Source organism: Falco biarmicus, chromosome 7 (assembly GCF_023638135.1).
Source record: "Falco biarmicus isolate bFalBia1 chromosome 7, bFalBia1.pri, whole genome shotgun sequence".
In the NCBI taxonomy this organism is placed as follows: domain Eukaryota; kingdom Metazoa; phylum Chordata; class Aves; order Falconiformes; family Falconidae; genus Falco; species Falco biarmicus.
This window is the reverse complement of record NC_079294.1, coordinates 6,439,204-6,457,387: the sequence shown is the minus strand read 5'-3', so window position 1 is coordinate 6,457,387 and position 18,184 is coordinate 6,439,204. Positions and strand designations below refer to the sequence as shown.

Here is an 18,184-nt window from a genome sequence, read left to right as displayed (position 1 = left end):
GGGGGGGGGGGCTTTACTGCTTTTAAAGGAGCTTTTACAAATTGAAGAGATTGAATCAAAATGAACTTTAGTTAACAAGGTCTCTAACTCCTTCACTGGAATTAAGAAATTTTACTCTGGTAGTGTTACGTGGTGACGTTAACTACTGCTAACTGTCAAGCAGTGGCATTGTTTTCACAGACTCCATGAACTTTACTTTAACACTCCTAATTGTGCAGCAGAAATAGAAAAAATATTTATAAAAAAAAAAAATCTGTTACATGACACAACGTGTTCTTCGCTCTTTTCTAGAAACTGTGCTTCAGAATCATGTATCACACTCTCGGAAATCAACTCAGACCACAATTATCACTTTTAACTGTGTTTAGGGAACTGAATGATGTTCAAATGCAACTTGTAAGTACAATGCAGGAACAAGGAGCATGAAGTTGCTAACCAGGAACTGAGGGGGAATAAAAACATATTTTATTTAAATAGTCCAATATAAAGTTCCTTATGTGACTAAATTCTCTATTATCTCCTTAACAGAAAACATATTTCAACTTGTTTTCAACTTAGGTGTTTTAAAATGATTGCACACACTAAAACCCATCAGAATTTGAGCAAAAAAAGTTGCTTATCTGATCGAAGCACTGCAGGAAATTTACGTTCTCAGGAATCAAAAAAGAGTATTGTCATACTGGCAAAAAAGGTATTCTGCAAACTGAAAAGGCACAAGACTCCCAATTTTGCCCAGTTGCTCTACAAGTTTCCATCAGCCACCATGGTTATAATTACGAAGTTCTTTCCCCATTTTTTCCATCATAAAAAGGTGCTCCATCATCTGTGCAAATTTTAACATAAGCCCTCTTGAAATCATTAACTGTTTCCATAATACTGAACTATTTAAATGGGGGACAATTTAAAAACAAAAAACAACTAAGTCTATTGGGGGGGGGGAGGGAAGAGGAGATTGATTAGTTATGAACTGTGACCATGGGAATCCCTTGCCCTCTGAAAGGAATGGTTTCTTTGGAACCTAATGAAATGGTCTGTTCAGTTACATTGTTAAAACCATGATTAAAAATTCAAGTACAATAATAAAATTAAGCAAACTACATTCTTACAGCAAGCTGCTACAATAAAATGAAATTAAAACATGCTTTTTGATTTTAAAAAAGGAACACTTGATGTAGCAATAAGAGCACAGTTTGGTACGATCATGTTTGACTGGCTTTCCAAAATCTTCACAGGTATTATTTGTATTTGAAGACAAAACTTCTTATCTGAAAAGCATACCATACAATTAGCTTGCAAGAGACTGTGCAAGTTCAGAAAGCTTTTAACGTCCTTCAGAACAGGCTAAGCTTAAGTTACCTTTAAAGTTCTGCTATCCCTTAAAAATAAATAAAAAGGCTATGCAGCTTCTAGTATATGGGGGTGAAAAAAGTCACTAAGATGTAGGAAAACAAGTGTTGTACAAGTAATCTGGGTTCCAGTAGTAAAAAAAGGAATCTATAACTTAAGGGATTTTTTTTCCTTTTATTGGTTTGGTTGTGCAGCATTACGGGAATTTCTCTGAAGTCCACTACTTAAGACTTACTGGTAACAGATATGGAAAAGGTGAGGGAAGGAATTAATTGGTACATTATTAGTTTCATTGCAGTTGTACATAGAAGTGTCAACAGTGGTAAAAAAATAAAAATAAAGTATCTGCTTTGTTCAGAAGAAAGCAAACACCAATCAGTTTGAGATACCTTGAAGCCCCAAGCCAAAAACGCACTCTAAATGACTATTCCATTACTTAAGAATGAATTAAAAGAAACATCAAGTAACTTTTCATAAAGCTTACGTACGTAGATGGCTTACTACCACCCACACGGCTCTGGACGTAGCCTACAGGCAGTTTGAGTCTGTATCAATGAGAGCACAGGTGTACAAAACCACAGTGACAAAAAACCCTCGTCACGATGTGTTTTGAGTTTTCTATGTACGACTGAGACTCTGAATGCACGTGGAGGCAAGTACGTCACGAGAATGAAAACTAGAGCAGTCTTTATACACTGCTAAAATACACTTGTGACTTTGTTAAAATAACCTTTAAAAAGTTTCATTCTCAAGCAAAAGACGTCAGAAATCATGGATCAAAACGTCTGCTTCTGAAAGTTTTCCCCGATTCAGTTAAAATTATCTTCACTGTGTCCTTTTCTCATCATCATTCCAAGCACCCAATGAAACATGACATTTTTTTTGAAATGGCGAGCCACATGAACATTCCTTCCTCAACAGTTTCCGAAGTATAATGCCCATTGCCTCTCCTCATTCAAAAGTAACTGCATTTCCAAAAGCAAGGTTTGCAAGAATAACCTATGCATGAAGAAAAGGTGTTCACTTCTCAAGAGAGGAAGGGAAGGAGGGGGGAGCAACCTTGTTGCTTTTCAAAAAAAAAAAAAACCCAAAGAAACAAAAAAAACCCCAAACAAACAACAATAACAAAAAAACCCCACCACAAAACCACACCTCTGGAAAAGGCAAGTGAAAAAGTGACTACACAAGGTTTAGTGCATCCGACTGCTTGATCTTCTGTTACCAAGACAGTCTAAAGATACTCTAACAAAATCTGTGTTCTTAAAGCTGTGCAGCTCTCTTCATGAAATTACATGCCACCTGGAAACTTTAGAGAGATTAACTGCTGCAGGTAACTTATGGCTATAATTTTTAGTAAAGCAGATCTTTGATTAACAGAGTTGCAGCCAGGATGTTAGAATTTTTATGCAATTTTCTACATTAAAAATTTAGTCATTCTTGTGGTCTGTTTAATTATTCGTGGATGTCTGGACTACATATGTAGTAAGCAGGTGCAGGAATGCATCTATTATGCCATTACCTACATACTTGATTCAAAAGATCTCCAATGCCTTTTTAAAACAAACAAAAAAAAAATTTAAAAAAAAAAATCAATGGAAACTGTATTACTTGTTTCAGTTCAGTGATGCTGAACCACCACCAAACAGCAAGAATATAATTAACAAGTTAAGCAATCTGACTTTGGTGGTGGGGTGGGGTGGGGGGAGCTACAGGTGCTTAGTATTTAAAAAATACAGTCCTAAATAGAAGATATCACTTACATGAAAATTAAAATAATTTTGAAATATAAATGATCATTTTACCATTTCATAACTGCTAGAAACAACCACCTGTTTATGGGGAACTGAACTGAAAACAACAAATAGATATAATAATTAATGAGCATATCAGAATTAAAAATATTTTCCTTATACAAGTTATTTAAAATTTAACACCTTAATTCTTACCCTTCTGTACAAAGCTTGCACGCAGTTTTAAGTAACATTCTGACCATCCTCACTACCAAAAGGAAGTGTTCAAAGCAAAGATTTGTACACACAATAAGCATTTTCAGATTAATAATCTATCAAAGGGAAGAGTTCCTTCAATCAGTGGAAGAAGTAGTTTAAAATCTTAAAAAGGGAAAGGGGGGGGGGGGGGGGGGCGGGGGAACAAAGCCTTACATGCTAAATACCAGCTGTAGGTACCTGTATGTAGAATTGATAATTAAGGTATTCCTAACACACAAAACCAGCTCCCAGACAATGCTATAGCTGCTACAGTCCATGGCTTGCTCATCTGAAGTAGTGTCTTTGTTGCCACGTTTTACCTTTGTTCCAATACTTTTGCTTTTTGTTTATTTCTGATGTGCAGATACACATTTTGATTGGAGTATACATCCAAGTCTCAACCTTTCCTGCATCTGATTTTTTTTTCCTTTTACAGGGAGTTTTTTTGTTTTGTTTTGTCTTTGAAAACTTCACCATTCTGCATCCCCAATGGCTTTGGAAAATACATAATCTCTTCCATTAAGATTCATGATGCCATCTTTGAGATGAAATTTCCATTTGTTTTTACTTCTATGAATCTAAAAACAGGGAAAAAAGTTTAACTATTACTATGCATGAGAAATAGGTAACAGTAAGTAATATCATCTATAATAAATATATAAGTAAATCATAAGGGCAAGAAAAACTGAAAATTATTAGACATACATCACTATATTACTACAAATATCTTGAAAATCAGTTGTGCCTTTAGCTATGAAAAACAAAACCTAATTATGCATATAGCAGTATATTCTGCTTTCTTTTTTTAAACGAGGGACAGCAACTGTCACAAACCCATGCAAGCACAAAGGCATTCCAAAATCCAAAGCATATAGCACATTTTTAGAGGTGACTGAAAAGAAAGGAGATATATCCACCTGAGCTGCCTTATATTCAATTAAATTATCTCTGATTACAACAGCCACAAAGCTCACCTGAAAGCCAGAAATCCCCATTTCAACCACTGTAACAGAAAGACTAGTATTTTAAACCAGCCCTTAAAGGGTCAAATGTTAAGTTTTAGCTGTTGGGGTTTTTTGTGGTTTTTTTGTTTGTTTGTTTGTTTTAGTATTTGCACCTCTTGTCTAAACTCCATTCTGCATGAAAACTAGTTTGACTATGTTATGTTTAGGTAGACAGCAAGCCTATTCAGCTTTATACTTGTAATGTTAGAGTTGGACTCCGGGTTACCAAAAGTTTCAGTTTTGGTTAAAAGGCAAGCAGAATATTTACATAGTTTTCAGCCTGAAAATCTCTGTGGTACAAAATATGCAAGCTGATAAGAGAATATATGTACTAGACTTATATTCTAGAATTTCTCCTCAATGGTGAGTCATTGCATATGATCTATGTTCCAGTTCTCACTGTGAAGCATCAAGTGAGAGAAGTAACATGTCCCGTATTGGGAATGATGGCATGAATCTTCAATTTTAACCTACTGTCTTCCCAATTAAAGTATGGGCCCTTTTAAGGCTTTGTTTGAAAGAATTTTTTGATATTAAACTGTGAGATCAGTCAAGCTATTTGCAACAACCCAAGAAATACTACGACAGAAAAAAAAAAAATATCTTAGAATCATAGAATGGGTTGGGTTGGAAGGGACCTTACAGATCATCTGGTTCCACACACACCCCGCCATGGGCAGGGGCACCTTCCACCAGCCCAGGTTGCTCCGAGCCCCATTCACCCTGGCCCTGAACACTTCCCAGCGATGGAGCATCCACAGCTGCTCTGGGCAATCTGCTCCAGTGCCACACCACCCACATAGAAGGGGAAAATAAAATATTAAAAGAAGTTTTATTCGTATTCTGTTTACAAAAATATTCAATACAAAAGTAACTTCTTTCTTCATGCCCATTCCCAAAAAGATACTACCTGACTACAGGAAGCAGGCCGACCAATGTGGTGAAGGAGATCAGAGAAGACACAAGGAAAAGAAACAGCTGTAGTATTGGAAGACTTCAATTATCTTATGCTTCCTGAGCATAACATCAACGTGCAGCACTGAGGGTGTTTTAGATACTATACAGCCGAGTCCTACTTCACAGAGAAACTAAGTCAAGAACCCACAAAACACACAATCCTTTTGTGGGTCCAAGACGGTGTTGTACAGGGCTTAAGTCAGAAAAATATCACCAGCACTAACAACAAATACACAAGACAAACATTTTTCCAAGGGTAATACATCGTTGGTAAATCCACTAGAAGGGTGTTCTACCGAATTTATGTTCTTATGTTTAATTTAAAAATAAAGGAAACTGAACAAGATTCAGTCTGAAAGTAGAATAGTAAATTTTGCAAAACCCCCCCCCCTCCAAAAAAAAAAAACAACCCAAACCAAAAAAAAGAAAACATATACTGTAAGCACAGAGCAGATAAATACCTGCCACCTATCAAACAGGGCATCCAAAAGAGGAAAGACCACAAGTACAATTAAGAAGCAGAACAGCAAGGTATTCAAAGAAAGCAAAGATCCTTCAGAAAGCTGAAATGTTGTCCAAAGAGTAAAAGATTATCATAAACTTTTGCAAATAAAACATAAAAATGTAATTACGCAATCTAAAAATGTTAAGAAAATTTTACAAAGGGCATAAACCCAAGGAAACCTCATTGCAAGGACAGAAAGTTTCACCATCTACTACACAGTGGTATAGGAAAAAAAAAAAAGTAAAGTAGCACCAGAACAGATATGACCATAGCACTCAATCTATTATTATTATTGTTGCTGTTATCGTTGTTATAATTGTTGTTTATGTTGTTGTTATTATTATTATTATTATTGTTGTTATTATTGTTTGGTCTGTGTTCACTTTAAGCTAAAAAGTCGGTGGCAACATCAAAGAAATGAACAAGGAAAGGTCTGGCTTATATACTCTACTTGCCCTTCCAAATGCCATTCCACAAAAATCCCTCATCAGAACCATCTGAGCTGTCATGAGGTAAGAAGGAAGGTCCTCGGATGAATAAGTAACTGAATAAAGATGGGGAAAAAAGGGTAAGAACACTGTTTTACAGTGAAATGAGATCATTCCAGAAGAGATTTGTGCTAGCTGGAGTCTGCATGGTTTAAGAATTCACTAATCATCTGGAAAATGACAAAACGTCTCTGATGATACAAAAGAACAGCTACTGACGAGCTGCAGAACGATGTTACTGCCCTAACTCATTGTGTAGTAGAACAATGGTGGCATTTAATGTATATGAAGATAGCAAGGATGGAAAAAATTCCAACTTACATGGATAGAAAAAACAATGGGTGTCAGTTGACAGTTACAAGTCAGGGACAAGATCCCAGTGTTCAAAGACTTTTCCATGAGAACATCAGCTCTGTGTTCACGAACGAACTACTGCAGAACATTGCTACACCACTTAAACTGTAGGTTCACCCGTGTTATGGATAGCTTGATCCTTCCTCAACCTTATCTACCTGTATCAAGTATGATACAGAAGAATAAAACAGATCTGGAGAACACAAGTAAGAATAATCACGTTTGGACAGATGTACAAATAACAGCCAAGCGAAACATAGCTCTGATTTCAAAGAGGTGATTGAGGATGGTTATGGTGGTCTGCAATATCATAAAAGGCACCAAGAAAGAAAGAGGAAACTTCCAAATACAGAACTAGGAATTATGGTATGAAACTAATGGGTTAAAAACGAGGTAATTCTTCAAACATCACATAATTCATTTATGAAGCTCCTTGTCACAAGACAAAGTTTACAAGGATTCAGAAAAGAATCAAATTAATTTCTGTCCAATTAAGGAAAAAACCCTCCTCACAGAAGGATGGTGAAATCCTCCACATGAGCATCGCTACTTGTTTGCCCTTGTTTCATTGTCCCAGAGGCACCCACGTCAGCTGACGCAGGACACTGTGCACGAGGGGACTCTGCTCAGAACAAGTGAGCTGATCCTGTACATTTTTATAGAGACAAACTGAACCACAATCGTTTGATAAGTGATGAATTCCTTTCAGAGCGCTTGGCACTAGGGGTTAACGATGGACACTGTTCCCTACTGGGTTCACATTCTTAACTTTTAAGAGGGTGAGGAATTCAGAGCAGTTCATGTTGCTCAGCTTTAGCAGCTCCTAACAAGCTTTCCCTGAGAGCTGTTTTGAGGTCCCTCACTATCCTCAGGAACTGCCTCAAAACTAACAAGTTTTGGACTGCAGTCTGGAGGAGACAGATGGCTGGAATGTAGATCCTGACAGGACTTCCCTGTATCTTGAATTCTCTGTTGAATCTGATGACAAGCCTAAGCAGAGTCTGGGCATAACTGAAGATTTTCTAATCAAGCCATTCTACATCATGTAGGAGTTTTTATTCAATAAGCTTACAGCTTTTTTCTGCTTTAAAAAAGATCATTACTCATTGTAGTCCAATTAATCTAACACAGGAAAAGAAAGAAAATCCACACTAAATAATCTTTCTGCATGTTACCACAGTAAAAGGGTGTCCAATATCCTCCAGACATTTAAAACAATTCCAGACATGGATGAATCCTTTTATAACCCAGGGCAAATGTGCAAGAAGAAATTAGTCATTACAGAGGAGGCAAGACAGTTCAGCAGAATTTAAAGCAAAATAAGCAAGTGTTCCGCATTGCCATTACAGTAAAGAATGCACAGCACAGAGCGAGCCTTCTCCTGCGATAACTATCCTGTCATCAAGAAGAGGTTATTTTTAGTGATCACGGAACAGTTTTCCACAAGTCTAAATCATAACGACTGCTTCTTTCATTCATGGCTACAGCAAATGTAGAAACTTGCTTATAATAGTTCGCTTCTCCTGAACCTAGAGGACTGACCTTTTGTTAAAGGTCACAAAAAGACATGATGAAGAAAAAGAAAATGCAGCCAAATTTTTCTAAGCTTTACTCATTACCAAGTTTAGTACAAATATGTCCCGCAAACCAGTTTTAAAAACAAACAATCGCTAATTCTTATATTACCATTCACATTATCATCTTTACAGATCTACCTGTACTTTACAGTCACAAATACTTTAAAATTACAACTTGATAGCAAGAACAGAGGAAGTAGAATTCTTGGATTCTGTTCCGGAGAGATTACCTTGTCATACTGGCACACAACAACGTTTTCTGTATCAAACAGTTCTTGTCCTTCCTCATCACTCACATCATCTTCACTGTTAAGAGGCTCCTGAAAGAAACACATGATGCAAAAAGTTACGCTGTTTAGTACGATCAGAGCTGTTACCTTGATTACTCACGAGGCTACAGTCTTGTCTATGAACTACAGGAGCTAAAACGCATCTGAGACAGGAATATTAGGCTTTCCAGCAGAGGGCTGATGTACATACACTTCCTTCCTGCCCTGCATCCTGAGAAGACATCCTTACCAACTTCAGTCTGGACCTTCAGTGTCCAGGCCAGACTCCAGGCGCTGCAGCCTTCTGGCACCACAACCATTCTTGCTCCTTTACTGTAAATGTTCTGGTGCTTGCAATTTGTCTTTACAAAAAATTTATCATTATGCAGATTTTCATTTTTCTATAGCATCTAAGCAGTGGAAAGGTGACGTTAGTCACATCACTCCCCATGTGCCAAAAAAAACAGACACTCCATGACCTAGTCACACTTGATGTACCGCAAACAGAAACAGACCTCAACACATGCAGAAACATGGAGGGGGAAAAAAAGGATGGTTTAAGATGATCTGGCATAGACACACCCAAAATAACTTCTCCAGAGCTCCTAGAACGCATTTTCATGTTCCTTAAAAATTACTTTGATTTTTAACTCTTTCTGCTAGCATTCTGTTCCAGCAGAAATTTGATGTTGTTTTTTTTCATCTCACGTACATAACAAACATTTCAAATGCTAAAATAACCTATAACAAATGCCGAACAACTTTTCTGAAGTCTCCTGTATGATCGTCATCTTCCTACCTATTTCCAAATATGTAAACTATCCTGGAGGAAACGCTAGTGAGAGAAGAAAAAGGTGTCCTAACCATCCTAATTCCTTCCAAAGTAATGCTGTAAGTGATTACAAAAACTTTACTCATTAAGTAACAGCTGATGAACAAACGTAGCAAAACCAACACGAGATCTCTGGCATGCTGATAATGAAGTCTTAGCGTATAAAAAAAATCCCCAAGAACGCTAGCATTAAGGCACTGTTAAAGAACATTTAACATTTAAGCATGATGACCTATACTTAATAAGGCAATCATTAAGACATTCAAACTGACATCAATGCTGATCAGTATTATGGAAATGCGATGTTGTAATGGAATACTGTTAGACACCACTGTAGATGTGCTACAGAAAACTCGATTTTAACTCCTTGATAAAAATTAGAAGTTCTACCTGCATATACCGCGAGTGATACAGACTGTGAAATGCTACATGTGCTCCTCATTATTGGCATTTTAAATGGAATCTTAAAATAACTGGAAAGGCTGCAGAGAACTATGGAAGTGAGCTGACAGTTCAAAATGTAATGTAGGGATAGATTTAGGGAGTGCCAAGTTACCTGTCAGAGACTGAAATAACAGTACTTTTAACCAACACACACAAACACTGTTGGGGTTTTTTATTTCTTATTCTTTTGAGGCTTTTTGGTGCAACACACCAAACCTTAGTTAAGAACCACTGGCTCAAGTCCAAAACCAAGCAAATTCAAAGCCTGAATTAAGCACATATTGTTAAGAATCCAGCAAGTTATGAAGAACATACGCTTCTGTTCCTATCTCCTGATTTAATTAAATCAAGGTCAGATGGGTTTCTGGAAGGTGCTTTATAATCAAATTTGAGTTCTCAGGTTTGTTCTAGTGTAACAGAAAGCAATGGAATAGTCGAGAAAGATACAGGTCAGACCCCACCTAGTGGTCCCCGCAGCAAACTAAATACATGCTCTCCCTTTTGTCAATCTTCCCAACAACTTGCTTTTGTACGCGCTCAGTCCCAAGTGGAGTCAACCGTTTGTTTGTTTCATAATTTCATGGCTAACCCCTCCATAACATCAGAAATATTACTGCTGAAGTTTTCAAAAAGCCATTCATGACAATGAACAGGTTCTACTGCGTCCCCAACGTTCCCCCACTGCATTTCAAGGTTCTTTGATAATACAGTTTCCACAACTTCAACATGGGAAATAAAGAACTTGAAGTACAAGGACAAAAGTTGTATTCTCAACATTACTGGGATATAGTATAATTTGAAACATGTAATTTTCTTTCAAATTTTGCAAAAAAATCGAACACAAGCATGCCCCAGTCTTATGAAATAATGTTAAGTTTACCTCTTCAACTTGGCCATCTTCACCCCCATCTTTTTCTTTGTCTTCCTCTTCATCATCATCATAGTCTTCTTCCTCATCTTCTTCTTCTTCAGAAGATGTGTCCCCTGCTCCATCAACTTGGAGCACGAGTGGTGCTTGCGGTTGTGCCTGTTGTTGTTGTGGTTGCTGCTGACCAGCTGCAGGAATCTGTGCTTGAGCTGGCGTAGGGGCAGCCACTGTTGTAGGTATGACTTGTGTTTTATTTCCTGTAAACAGGATCTGCTGGGGCTGAATAATCACTCCTGTCTGCTGGGAAATCCCTCCAGGAAGAGGAGCCAAAACCTGATGGAATATCATTGCAAGTACTGTGGCTGCTAACGGAACAAGACTACCACATCACTTATCAAAAACAATTAAAGCATTATCAATCTGACTTGCACTAATCTTCAATAATATACCTTCTTTCACTACTCTGTGTTTGTTTTCTGCATTTTGCATTGCTAAATCTAAGAAAACCTACTGTCTTTCCATCCTAAAACACTAGCACTACCATCACACTTGAATTCCAAGTAGAGCAGAAAAACTGTTCAAATTCAAGTAAAGATTATTTTCAAACCTTTTCTATAAAACATTTAACTTTCAACTCTACAAATTGTTATTCATGCTTTACACTGCAGAACTGTGACACAAGGCTAAATTCAATGCTTACACAGTCTGGACTCAGTTGACCTTGTAGGTGAACAAAAATCCTTGTGTGTTTACTACTAAAATAACCAAGGCAGGTGTGCATGTTTCATTTAGGTATTTTCTTCTACATGTTCTGTGACACTGAATCGTTTTAACCAATATGCATGTTTTTTAAAGGATGTATACTAGGATTATGCACATAATATAGTTGTCATCAGGGGATGCATGGAAGAAATTCTAAACTGCAGACAGAATTCGGCAAGAATAAAAGTGACATTGAAAATGACATTTCAAAATTAGTTTCTAAAACCACACTTATTAACACAGTTCTTTTTGTGTGGTTTTTGTTTTTTAAATTACTATAAAGTTTTTCTTTCAAGTGTACCTATTCAAAAATTTTTCTTTACCTGCTGTATAACAGGTGCTGGTACTGCACCAGGCTGCATTTGCGGTATCACCTGCTGCTGTAGAACAACAGGCTGCTGTGGCTGAATGATATACTGAGCTCCATTTGCAGTTCTAACTACTTGGAGGATCTGGCCTGTAATAAAATAATTATCAAATTAATCAAATGTAGAAATTCACTTTTTAAATTATCTTAGTTTAGAAGCTTGTTTCCCTGAAGAACACCAATGACAATTAAAGGAGAGCCATTTCTGTTTCACTTTTGTGAGTGAAAAGATACTATGCTACAGTAGCTGTGTCAGAAACAAAGAACTAATAGGATTGTTTACCATCTAAATACCATCATGAGGTATGCAATCCAAAAATAAATTTGCATATGCAAGCCAAAGTGTAATCCTTTAACACAGCACAGCATTTTAAATATTAGCTCCCACTTATGAACATATCTCATGTTTCATAAGATAGATTTTTACAGAGAGAAAGACAAAGGAACACATACCAAAATAGGAACACAGGTATTCACACCACAAAAATTCTACCCGCTGGTAACACTGGTATTTCCAGGGTCCTGTCAGACGATGTCCCTTCCTCAGATCCATTTCCCTCCAATCACCACATTACAAGAAATTCCTCTATGCGTAACTTTCTTTGCAATATTATTGCGCAGTCGCCTTTTGGAAAAATCTGTCCTTATTATCCACCTCTCCTTTCTGTTCCCATAATGCCTGCACTCTATATCCTTTTATTATCCTGTAGCTTTATCATTTTATACTTTTCCTCACTTCACAAAGGTCATCTAAAACTCACACACCTTTGGAGATGGCCTCTGACTCAGACAAGCAAAAGCTAAGACATATTCCAACATTAGGTTTTCACACTTCTAATCAGAAAGATGGAGAAGGAGAAGAAACTAAACTACATAATCCTGAACTTCATAAGTTTCCCTCAAAGATCGATTTTTTTCCTGTTCTCCCGCCACAACAACATGTGAAGTCCTATTTACCAAAATAACTATGCATATCTGAAGGAACCAACTATCCCAGCTCCTTGTCTAAGAAAACATACTATAAATACTTGTAAGGGGGAAAAAAAAATTATGACCATAAGAAAAGTAACAAATATGAGCTGCAGATCATTCTACGCTATGACAAACACAGATTTGCTTCCTTAAAAATTGGGAAGAATTTCTAGAACAGCTACACATTTAAGTCTTGTTTCAACCATATATCTATTAAACATTGAAATGTTAAAAGCGGGGAGGTTAAGTCTCAGGTGATTCTGAGCAGACTAGATGAATTGCTCTGGCAAAAACAGCAACTGATTCTAGAAAACGAGGTTTCTCAGATCTTCTTTTACTCTTCACACAGAACAGATCTAGAAAAAGCAGCGTAACACAGAAGTACATGAAGCATCAAATATGCTGTTCATAAAGTAACATCTAATAATATTCTAAATGGACAGCACGACAATATTTAAAAATGATAAATCTAAAATAAAATTAGCATTGCCAGCAAAATTAGAAATTCCACTGAGTGTGCTTAGCTGGTACGAGTAACCTGAAGATATTCCTCATCTGAATCCACAGATGAAGCGATCCTGCTCTTTTATAACCAGTCTAGTATCTGTGCTCAGATCATGCATCGCAAAGCTCAGGAATACGCCAAGGGGGGAGACAGAAATGCCTGCCTTCTTGCTTCATGTGCTTCTGTGAGAAGCCGGGGAAACTTGCACCAAATCTAACCCACACCACCATTAGGTCAGAACCACAAGGTTCCTAAGACCAGCAAGTCAGTGAGCAAAAGAATCCAGGAGTCCAGCAAAGAGGTTGCACTACCTTTTAGAGGTGGATTCCCAGGTTCTGCTTTTTAACAATATACTGCAGGGAGTAAAACCCCCAGTTTCTCGCCCCCAGCACCCTCAAAACCATTGAACCATTGTTGGATCTCAATGTTAAGACAGTTACCTGAATTTGTAAGTATCTGCTGAACAGGAGTAACGCCAGCAGGGAGAGCCAATGTAGCTGCAGTGGCTGCAGCACTCTGAAATACAAGAAAAGCTTTTTAACCACAGACATTAGTGTTTCATCTCACAACACACTGCCTGAAAATATGTACCCTTTTACTGCCGTTTACAACGTTTGCACACAAGTTTCTGCAGCTATTGAAATGCGGTCATTAATCAACTGCACATTATACGACACACAAAAATTATCTTCCTTCTTCCTTAGTAGGAAGAAAGTTGAAGCAACAATCACTAAGTGTCATACCTTAACCCAGCTCCATGTGGTTTCTTGGTTTATCTGCAAGCTCAGCAGATTTTTTTTCCTCCTCTGCCAATCTAATAGAGTCCAACACTGGAATTGCTCATGTGGCAATTTTACTTACACTTTTTTCAAAGCAGCTAAAGATACGAGCCCACAAATCTGAAGAAACATAAGGTACTGAAGCAACAATCATGTCTGCCTGTCTTATTTTCACAAGGAGTAGTAATCAGGTTTGCACTTTTCTTCACTCTGTAAATGATTTGCATTTCAAGTCCCACATACACAGCTCTCCTGAGTGAATATACGCACACAGTGTACACTGACTGTTCACAGAATGACTGATTTTTTTCTCTCAAGACAGCTGGTTAGAAAAGAAAGCCGAAGATTCAAAATGGGTAATGATTTGAACTTACAAGGAAACTGAATTCCAACATCCATCACGGGAGATCTGAACACAAAAATCTGCATTAGGTCCCTAACTCGCAGAGGGAGATGGACTTCTCCAGAGGGCCTCTCCCTTTCGAGGGTGTAACTGGAGCTGTCTATGGAAAAGCCTCCCTCTCCCCGCTAGAAGGGAACCATGGCCGATGACTCTGCTACTGAAGGATTTAAACTTTATTACTGAGCAGAGCACGTATTTCCTGTTGGTAAGAAACATGATCCCCCCCATATTGGCTGGTCAATACAGTCATTACAACTGCCAAAATTAGGGATCGCCAAACAAAACTGAAAAGCACTTGTCTGCATCCTCAGGTCCCAGACAAAGGCAGGCGAATAAACTCTCATCGCTCTCTGCCTTCCAGGGGATTCAAGGTCTGTCAGATCCATTCTTTAATATCAACTTAAATGTTTCTAATAAATTCACACAATAATTCCAAATCAATTCTGTAGCTATTTACTGAACAGCAGCCTTCTGCAGCGTACAATTCATCTACATTTTGACAGCAGCAGAGCTTTAAAAGCATGGCATTCATTTTCGCAATACCCACCACCACGAAGATCTAAACTGAATGAGACAGAAGAAGAATGTTTAACTGTTGGGACTTGGAAGTTAAAAATCACACTGAAATGGCTGTAAAACATGTAAGAAAAAGGCAGACATTGACGTGCTCTCAGCCTCTTGAGTAAATCACTCTAAGTAACGAAGTTCAGGTTCTTTCCTGTAGTAAGGTCAGCAGGTAACAGCAATGTGAAGGCTAAAAAAGCTGCTGCAGCTTTGACAAATCATGAAACTTTGTTTCATGTGCTTTTACCCTATAAGTCATAGGAATATAATGAAGTCTGGTGTTAATATACATTTTAACTTGTATTAGCTGTTGTTATCAGTGCCTTCTTGCAAGCATTTTTTTTTTTAATTAAGTCATAATTTAAATTATGCATTTAAAGCAAGATAACCAAAATTAACCTCTGGAGATAAAAACTGCAAGAAAAGTGTAAACGAGTAGACTCCATTTTAAATGCTAATATGGAATCAGTGAATCAAATTAACGTGATCAGAAAAGATGGATGTGAATTGCTAAATAATCTCTCATTTGATACAAGCTGAAGTTTCAGAGTAGTCGATACTTTTTCCTGCATCTAACACAGTATGCTTCCATCAGTTAACAGTGCTGTGTTGGTATATGACAAACACATCGTCATGCAGATTCATACTAAAAGTATTCCAATTTCTGATTAAAAATAAAAAAGTTTTGGTTAAACACAATTAAGGCAGAGGATCAAGGTAAGTCCTACATTTGTTGTCAAAACTGAAGTCCTGGATTACTGTTCCTAGATTGTCAGTGCAGCAGCAAAACTCAGAAAGATGGCAGACAGCTTTACCAATGTGTTCTACACCACTTTTCAGCATCTGACAACTAATGCCAGATTTGTGTTTACTATTTAATTGAAACAATTTACATAACAACAGTGGGCACATGTATAAACTTCTGCTTTTCTTACCATGCCTGATGCATTCATGTGCGGTATCAGCTTGGAATCTGGTACAATAACCTGCTGCTGAGGTGCTAGAAACAAAAAAAAAAAAACAAACAGCATTTCAAGAAAACTATGCAGCTGGTCTCAAAATAACATCAAAGCCCAAGTAGCTTAGAAAGAACATCACCCAAACATCAGCTGAGCTTCATAACAAAACCAGCTACTGAACAGTCTCTAATCTTAATTAAGTTTTCCTCTCAATACAATACACAACAGCAGCTCTGAGAGATGATACAGCTATTTTGGCTTTAAAGATCTTATGTCAAGGGCTTCAGTTACCCATTCTGACCCCAGGTAAAGTAAGATTCAAACTACCATTTCTGAAATTAACAGTGCTAGTGAAATGTTGATAAACTCGCTGATGTCCAGTAGCAAGAGTTCTCCAAACCCATCAGCTGACAGTGGTTAACTCTTAAAACAGAATTAAGCAAGGGCTGTTGCAAGATGAAGAACATGTTAACAGGATGCAGCAGGTAGCCCGAGTTAGGTCTAGTTAGCAGAGCTGTTAGTGTAAGCTCATGATCTTCACCGTCTTTCTAATTTAGCAGAAGCAGATGAAAGTATGATCAACCCCTGCCCCAAACAACAGAACAGTTTTGGCGTGCTAAAGGAAATAGCTAAACTATGCAAACATCTGTTGATCATCTGTAAGTGCAAAAGCATACAAGTCTATGCAACAAGCAGATTGCCAGGGCCAATATCAGTGGCAATAAACTGGGAAACATCAGAGCAATCTGAACAAAGTAATCATTGACAAGATGTTCTCCATCCAGTCCTAGAACCAAGGACACTTAAGAATGCTGGGGATAACTGAAGAGTTTCTGGAAAAGATTCTGGGGAGGGAAGCCCCACAACCTTGCACTGGGATCAGAGGCCATCTCCCCAACTTTCAGGGAACCCAGGGAAGGCCAAAGAGCCCAAGGAAATCTTGTGACCCTGTGCCAGGACCACACACAGGGCAGCAGGAATCACCGTGCCAATCGTCCTGATCTCTCTCTGGGACCGCACCAGGTCACACAAGGAACTACTCTACCACCTCTCCCATGGAACAGGGAAGTCAAGGATATCGTAAAACTGCATGTCTGTGATTAAAGTGCTTTGTATCTTAATTTCATTTAGCCTCCACTGTCATTTGGTCATAAGCCACAACACTGGGTAACAATAACTTGGTTTCAAGTGTATTACTACATATATATAGTAATTTATACATACAGGATCTTATTCATCTCAAGAAGCTAACAAGAGGACAAGGACCTCCATATTAGTGGAGGGAAACCTGGTCAGTACTCACAGCTGTTTAGCTAAAGAGCCACTAGAGGCCTTGGCAAGTAGACTTTCCAGGTTCTGCTGACTGGTACTCAAGCTAAAACACCCACAATATTTGAAGCCATGTGTATTTAGGACTCAAACTCAAAATTAATTTTATCCCAACACTTGAAACTGATTTACTTCCAGCCAAAATACTGTAAGAAGAAAAAAAAAACCAAATGTAACAAAACAAAACCAAGAAAAAATCCCAAAACAAACAAACCAACCCCAAACACGCACATGCACACAAAAAAACCCACACCAAAGGAAAAAAAGCCCCAACAAGAGGTTCTTGTCACACTGGTTCTCTTCTGAGTTAATGGTTGGGTTTGGGGGTTGGTTTTTGGGGGGGAGGGGGGCAGGGAAGTCATAGCTACTTCTGTGCCTCTGACAATGTAGGTTCCAATTCTCGAAATCTGATAAAGACTGAAGTCTGTGACTGACTACCACAGATAAATATTTTATGCCACAATGCTAATAGCACACTGAAAAATCAACTCAAGCACTTCACAGGTGGCAGATTTGTTTACACAGCATATTTATCTTAGTTTTCAAATGAAATTGTAATTAGTGGAAATGTTTCCCTTAAATTATTAACAGAAAATACACAAGACAATAATTACAAGAAGCAATACTGTTATGGCTAGCTAAAATACACCTTGAACATCCACACCTACACAGTGTGCAATCTTTTAAGACCACAAAAATACCCAGCCATTATGCTTGTCACTTGAAACTTGTTTAACATGAAAAACCATCTCCCACATATACTCAGACTGTTAATTTTTCACATGATTTTTCACATCCTAACAGCCACTTATGCTGAACAATAATATTTTTTTTAATTAATTTGTTCCTAATGACATTACTATCTCATGACTAAACTGTCAACTGCATATGTATATTGGCTTGAAATTACA

General features: G+C 37.7%; 1 protein-coding gene across 1 annotated transcript in view; it reads right to left on the bottom strand.

Annotated features, from left to right (window-relative positions):
* Window positions 1-18,184, bottom strand: part of GTF2A1 (general transcription factor IIA subunit 1) — a 28,101-nt gene continuing 9,917 nt past the window's right edge. The window contains exons 4-9 of the mRNA XM_056347273.1: window positions 15,921-15,985; window positions 13,680-13,755; window positions 11,719-11,852; window positions 10,646-10,966; window positions 8,451-8,540; window positions 1-3,913 (exon numbers count right to left, since the gene is read on the bottom strand). Coding sequence (XP_056203248.1) covers window positions 3,806-3,913; window positions 8,451-8,540; window positions 10,646-10,966; window positions 11,719-11,852; window positions 13,680-13,755; window positions 15,921-15,985 — 794 coding nt within the window. The 3' untranslated portion in view covers window positions 1-3,805. The remainder of the gene's footprint in view (window positions 3,914-8,450; window positions 8,541-10,645; window positions 10,967-11,718; window positions 11,853-13,679; window positions 13,756-15,920; window positions 15,986-18,184) is intronic.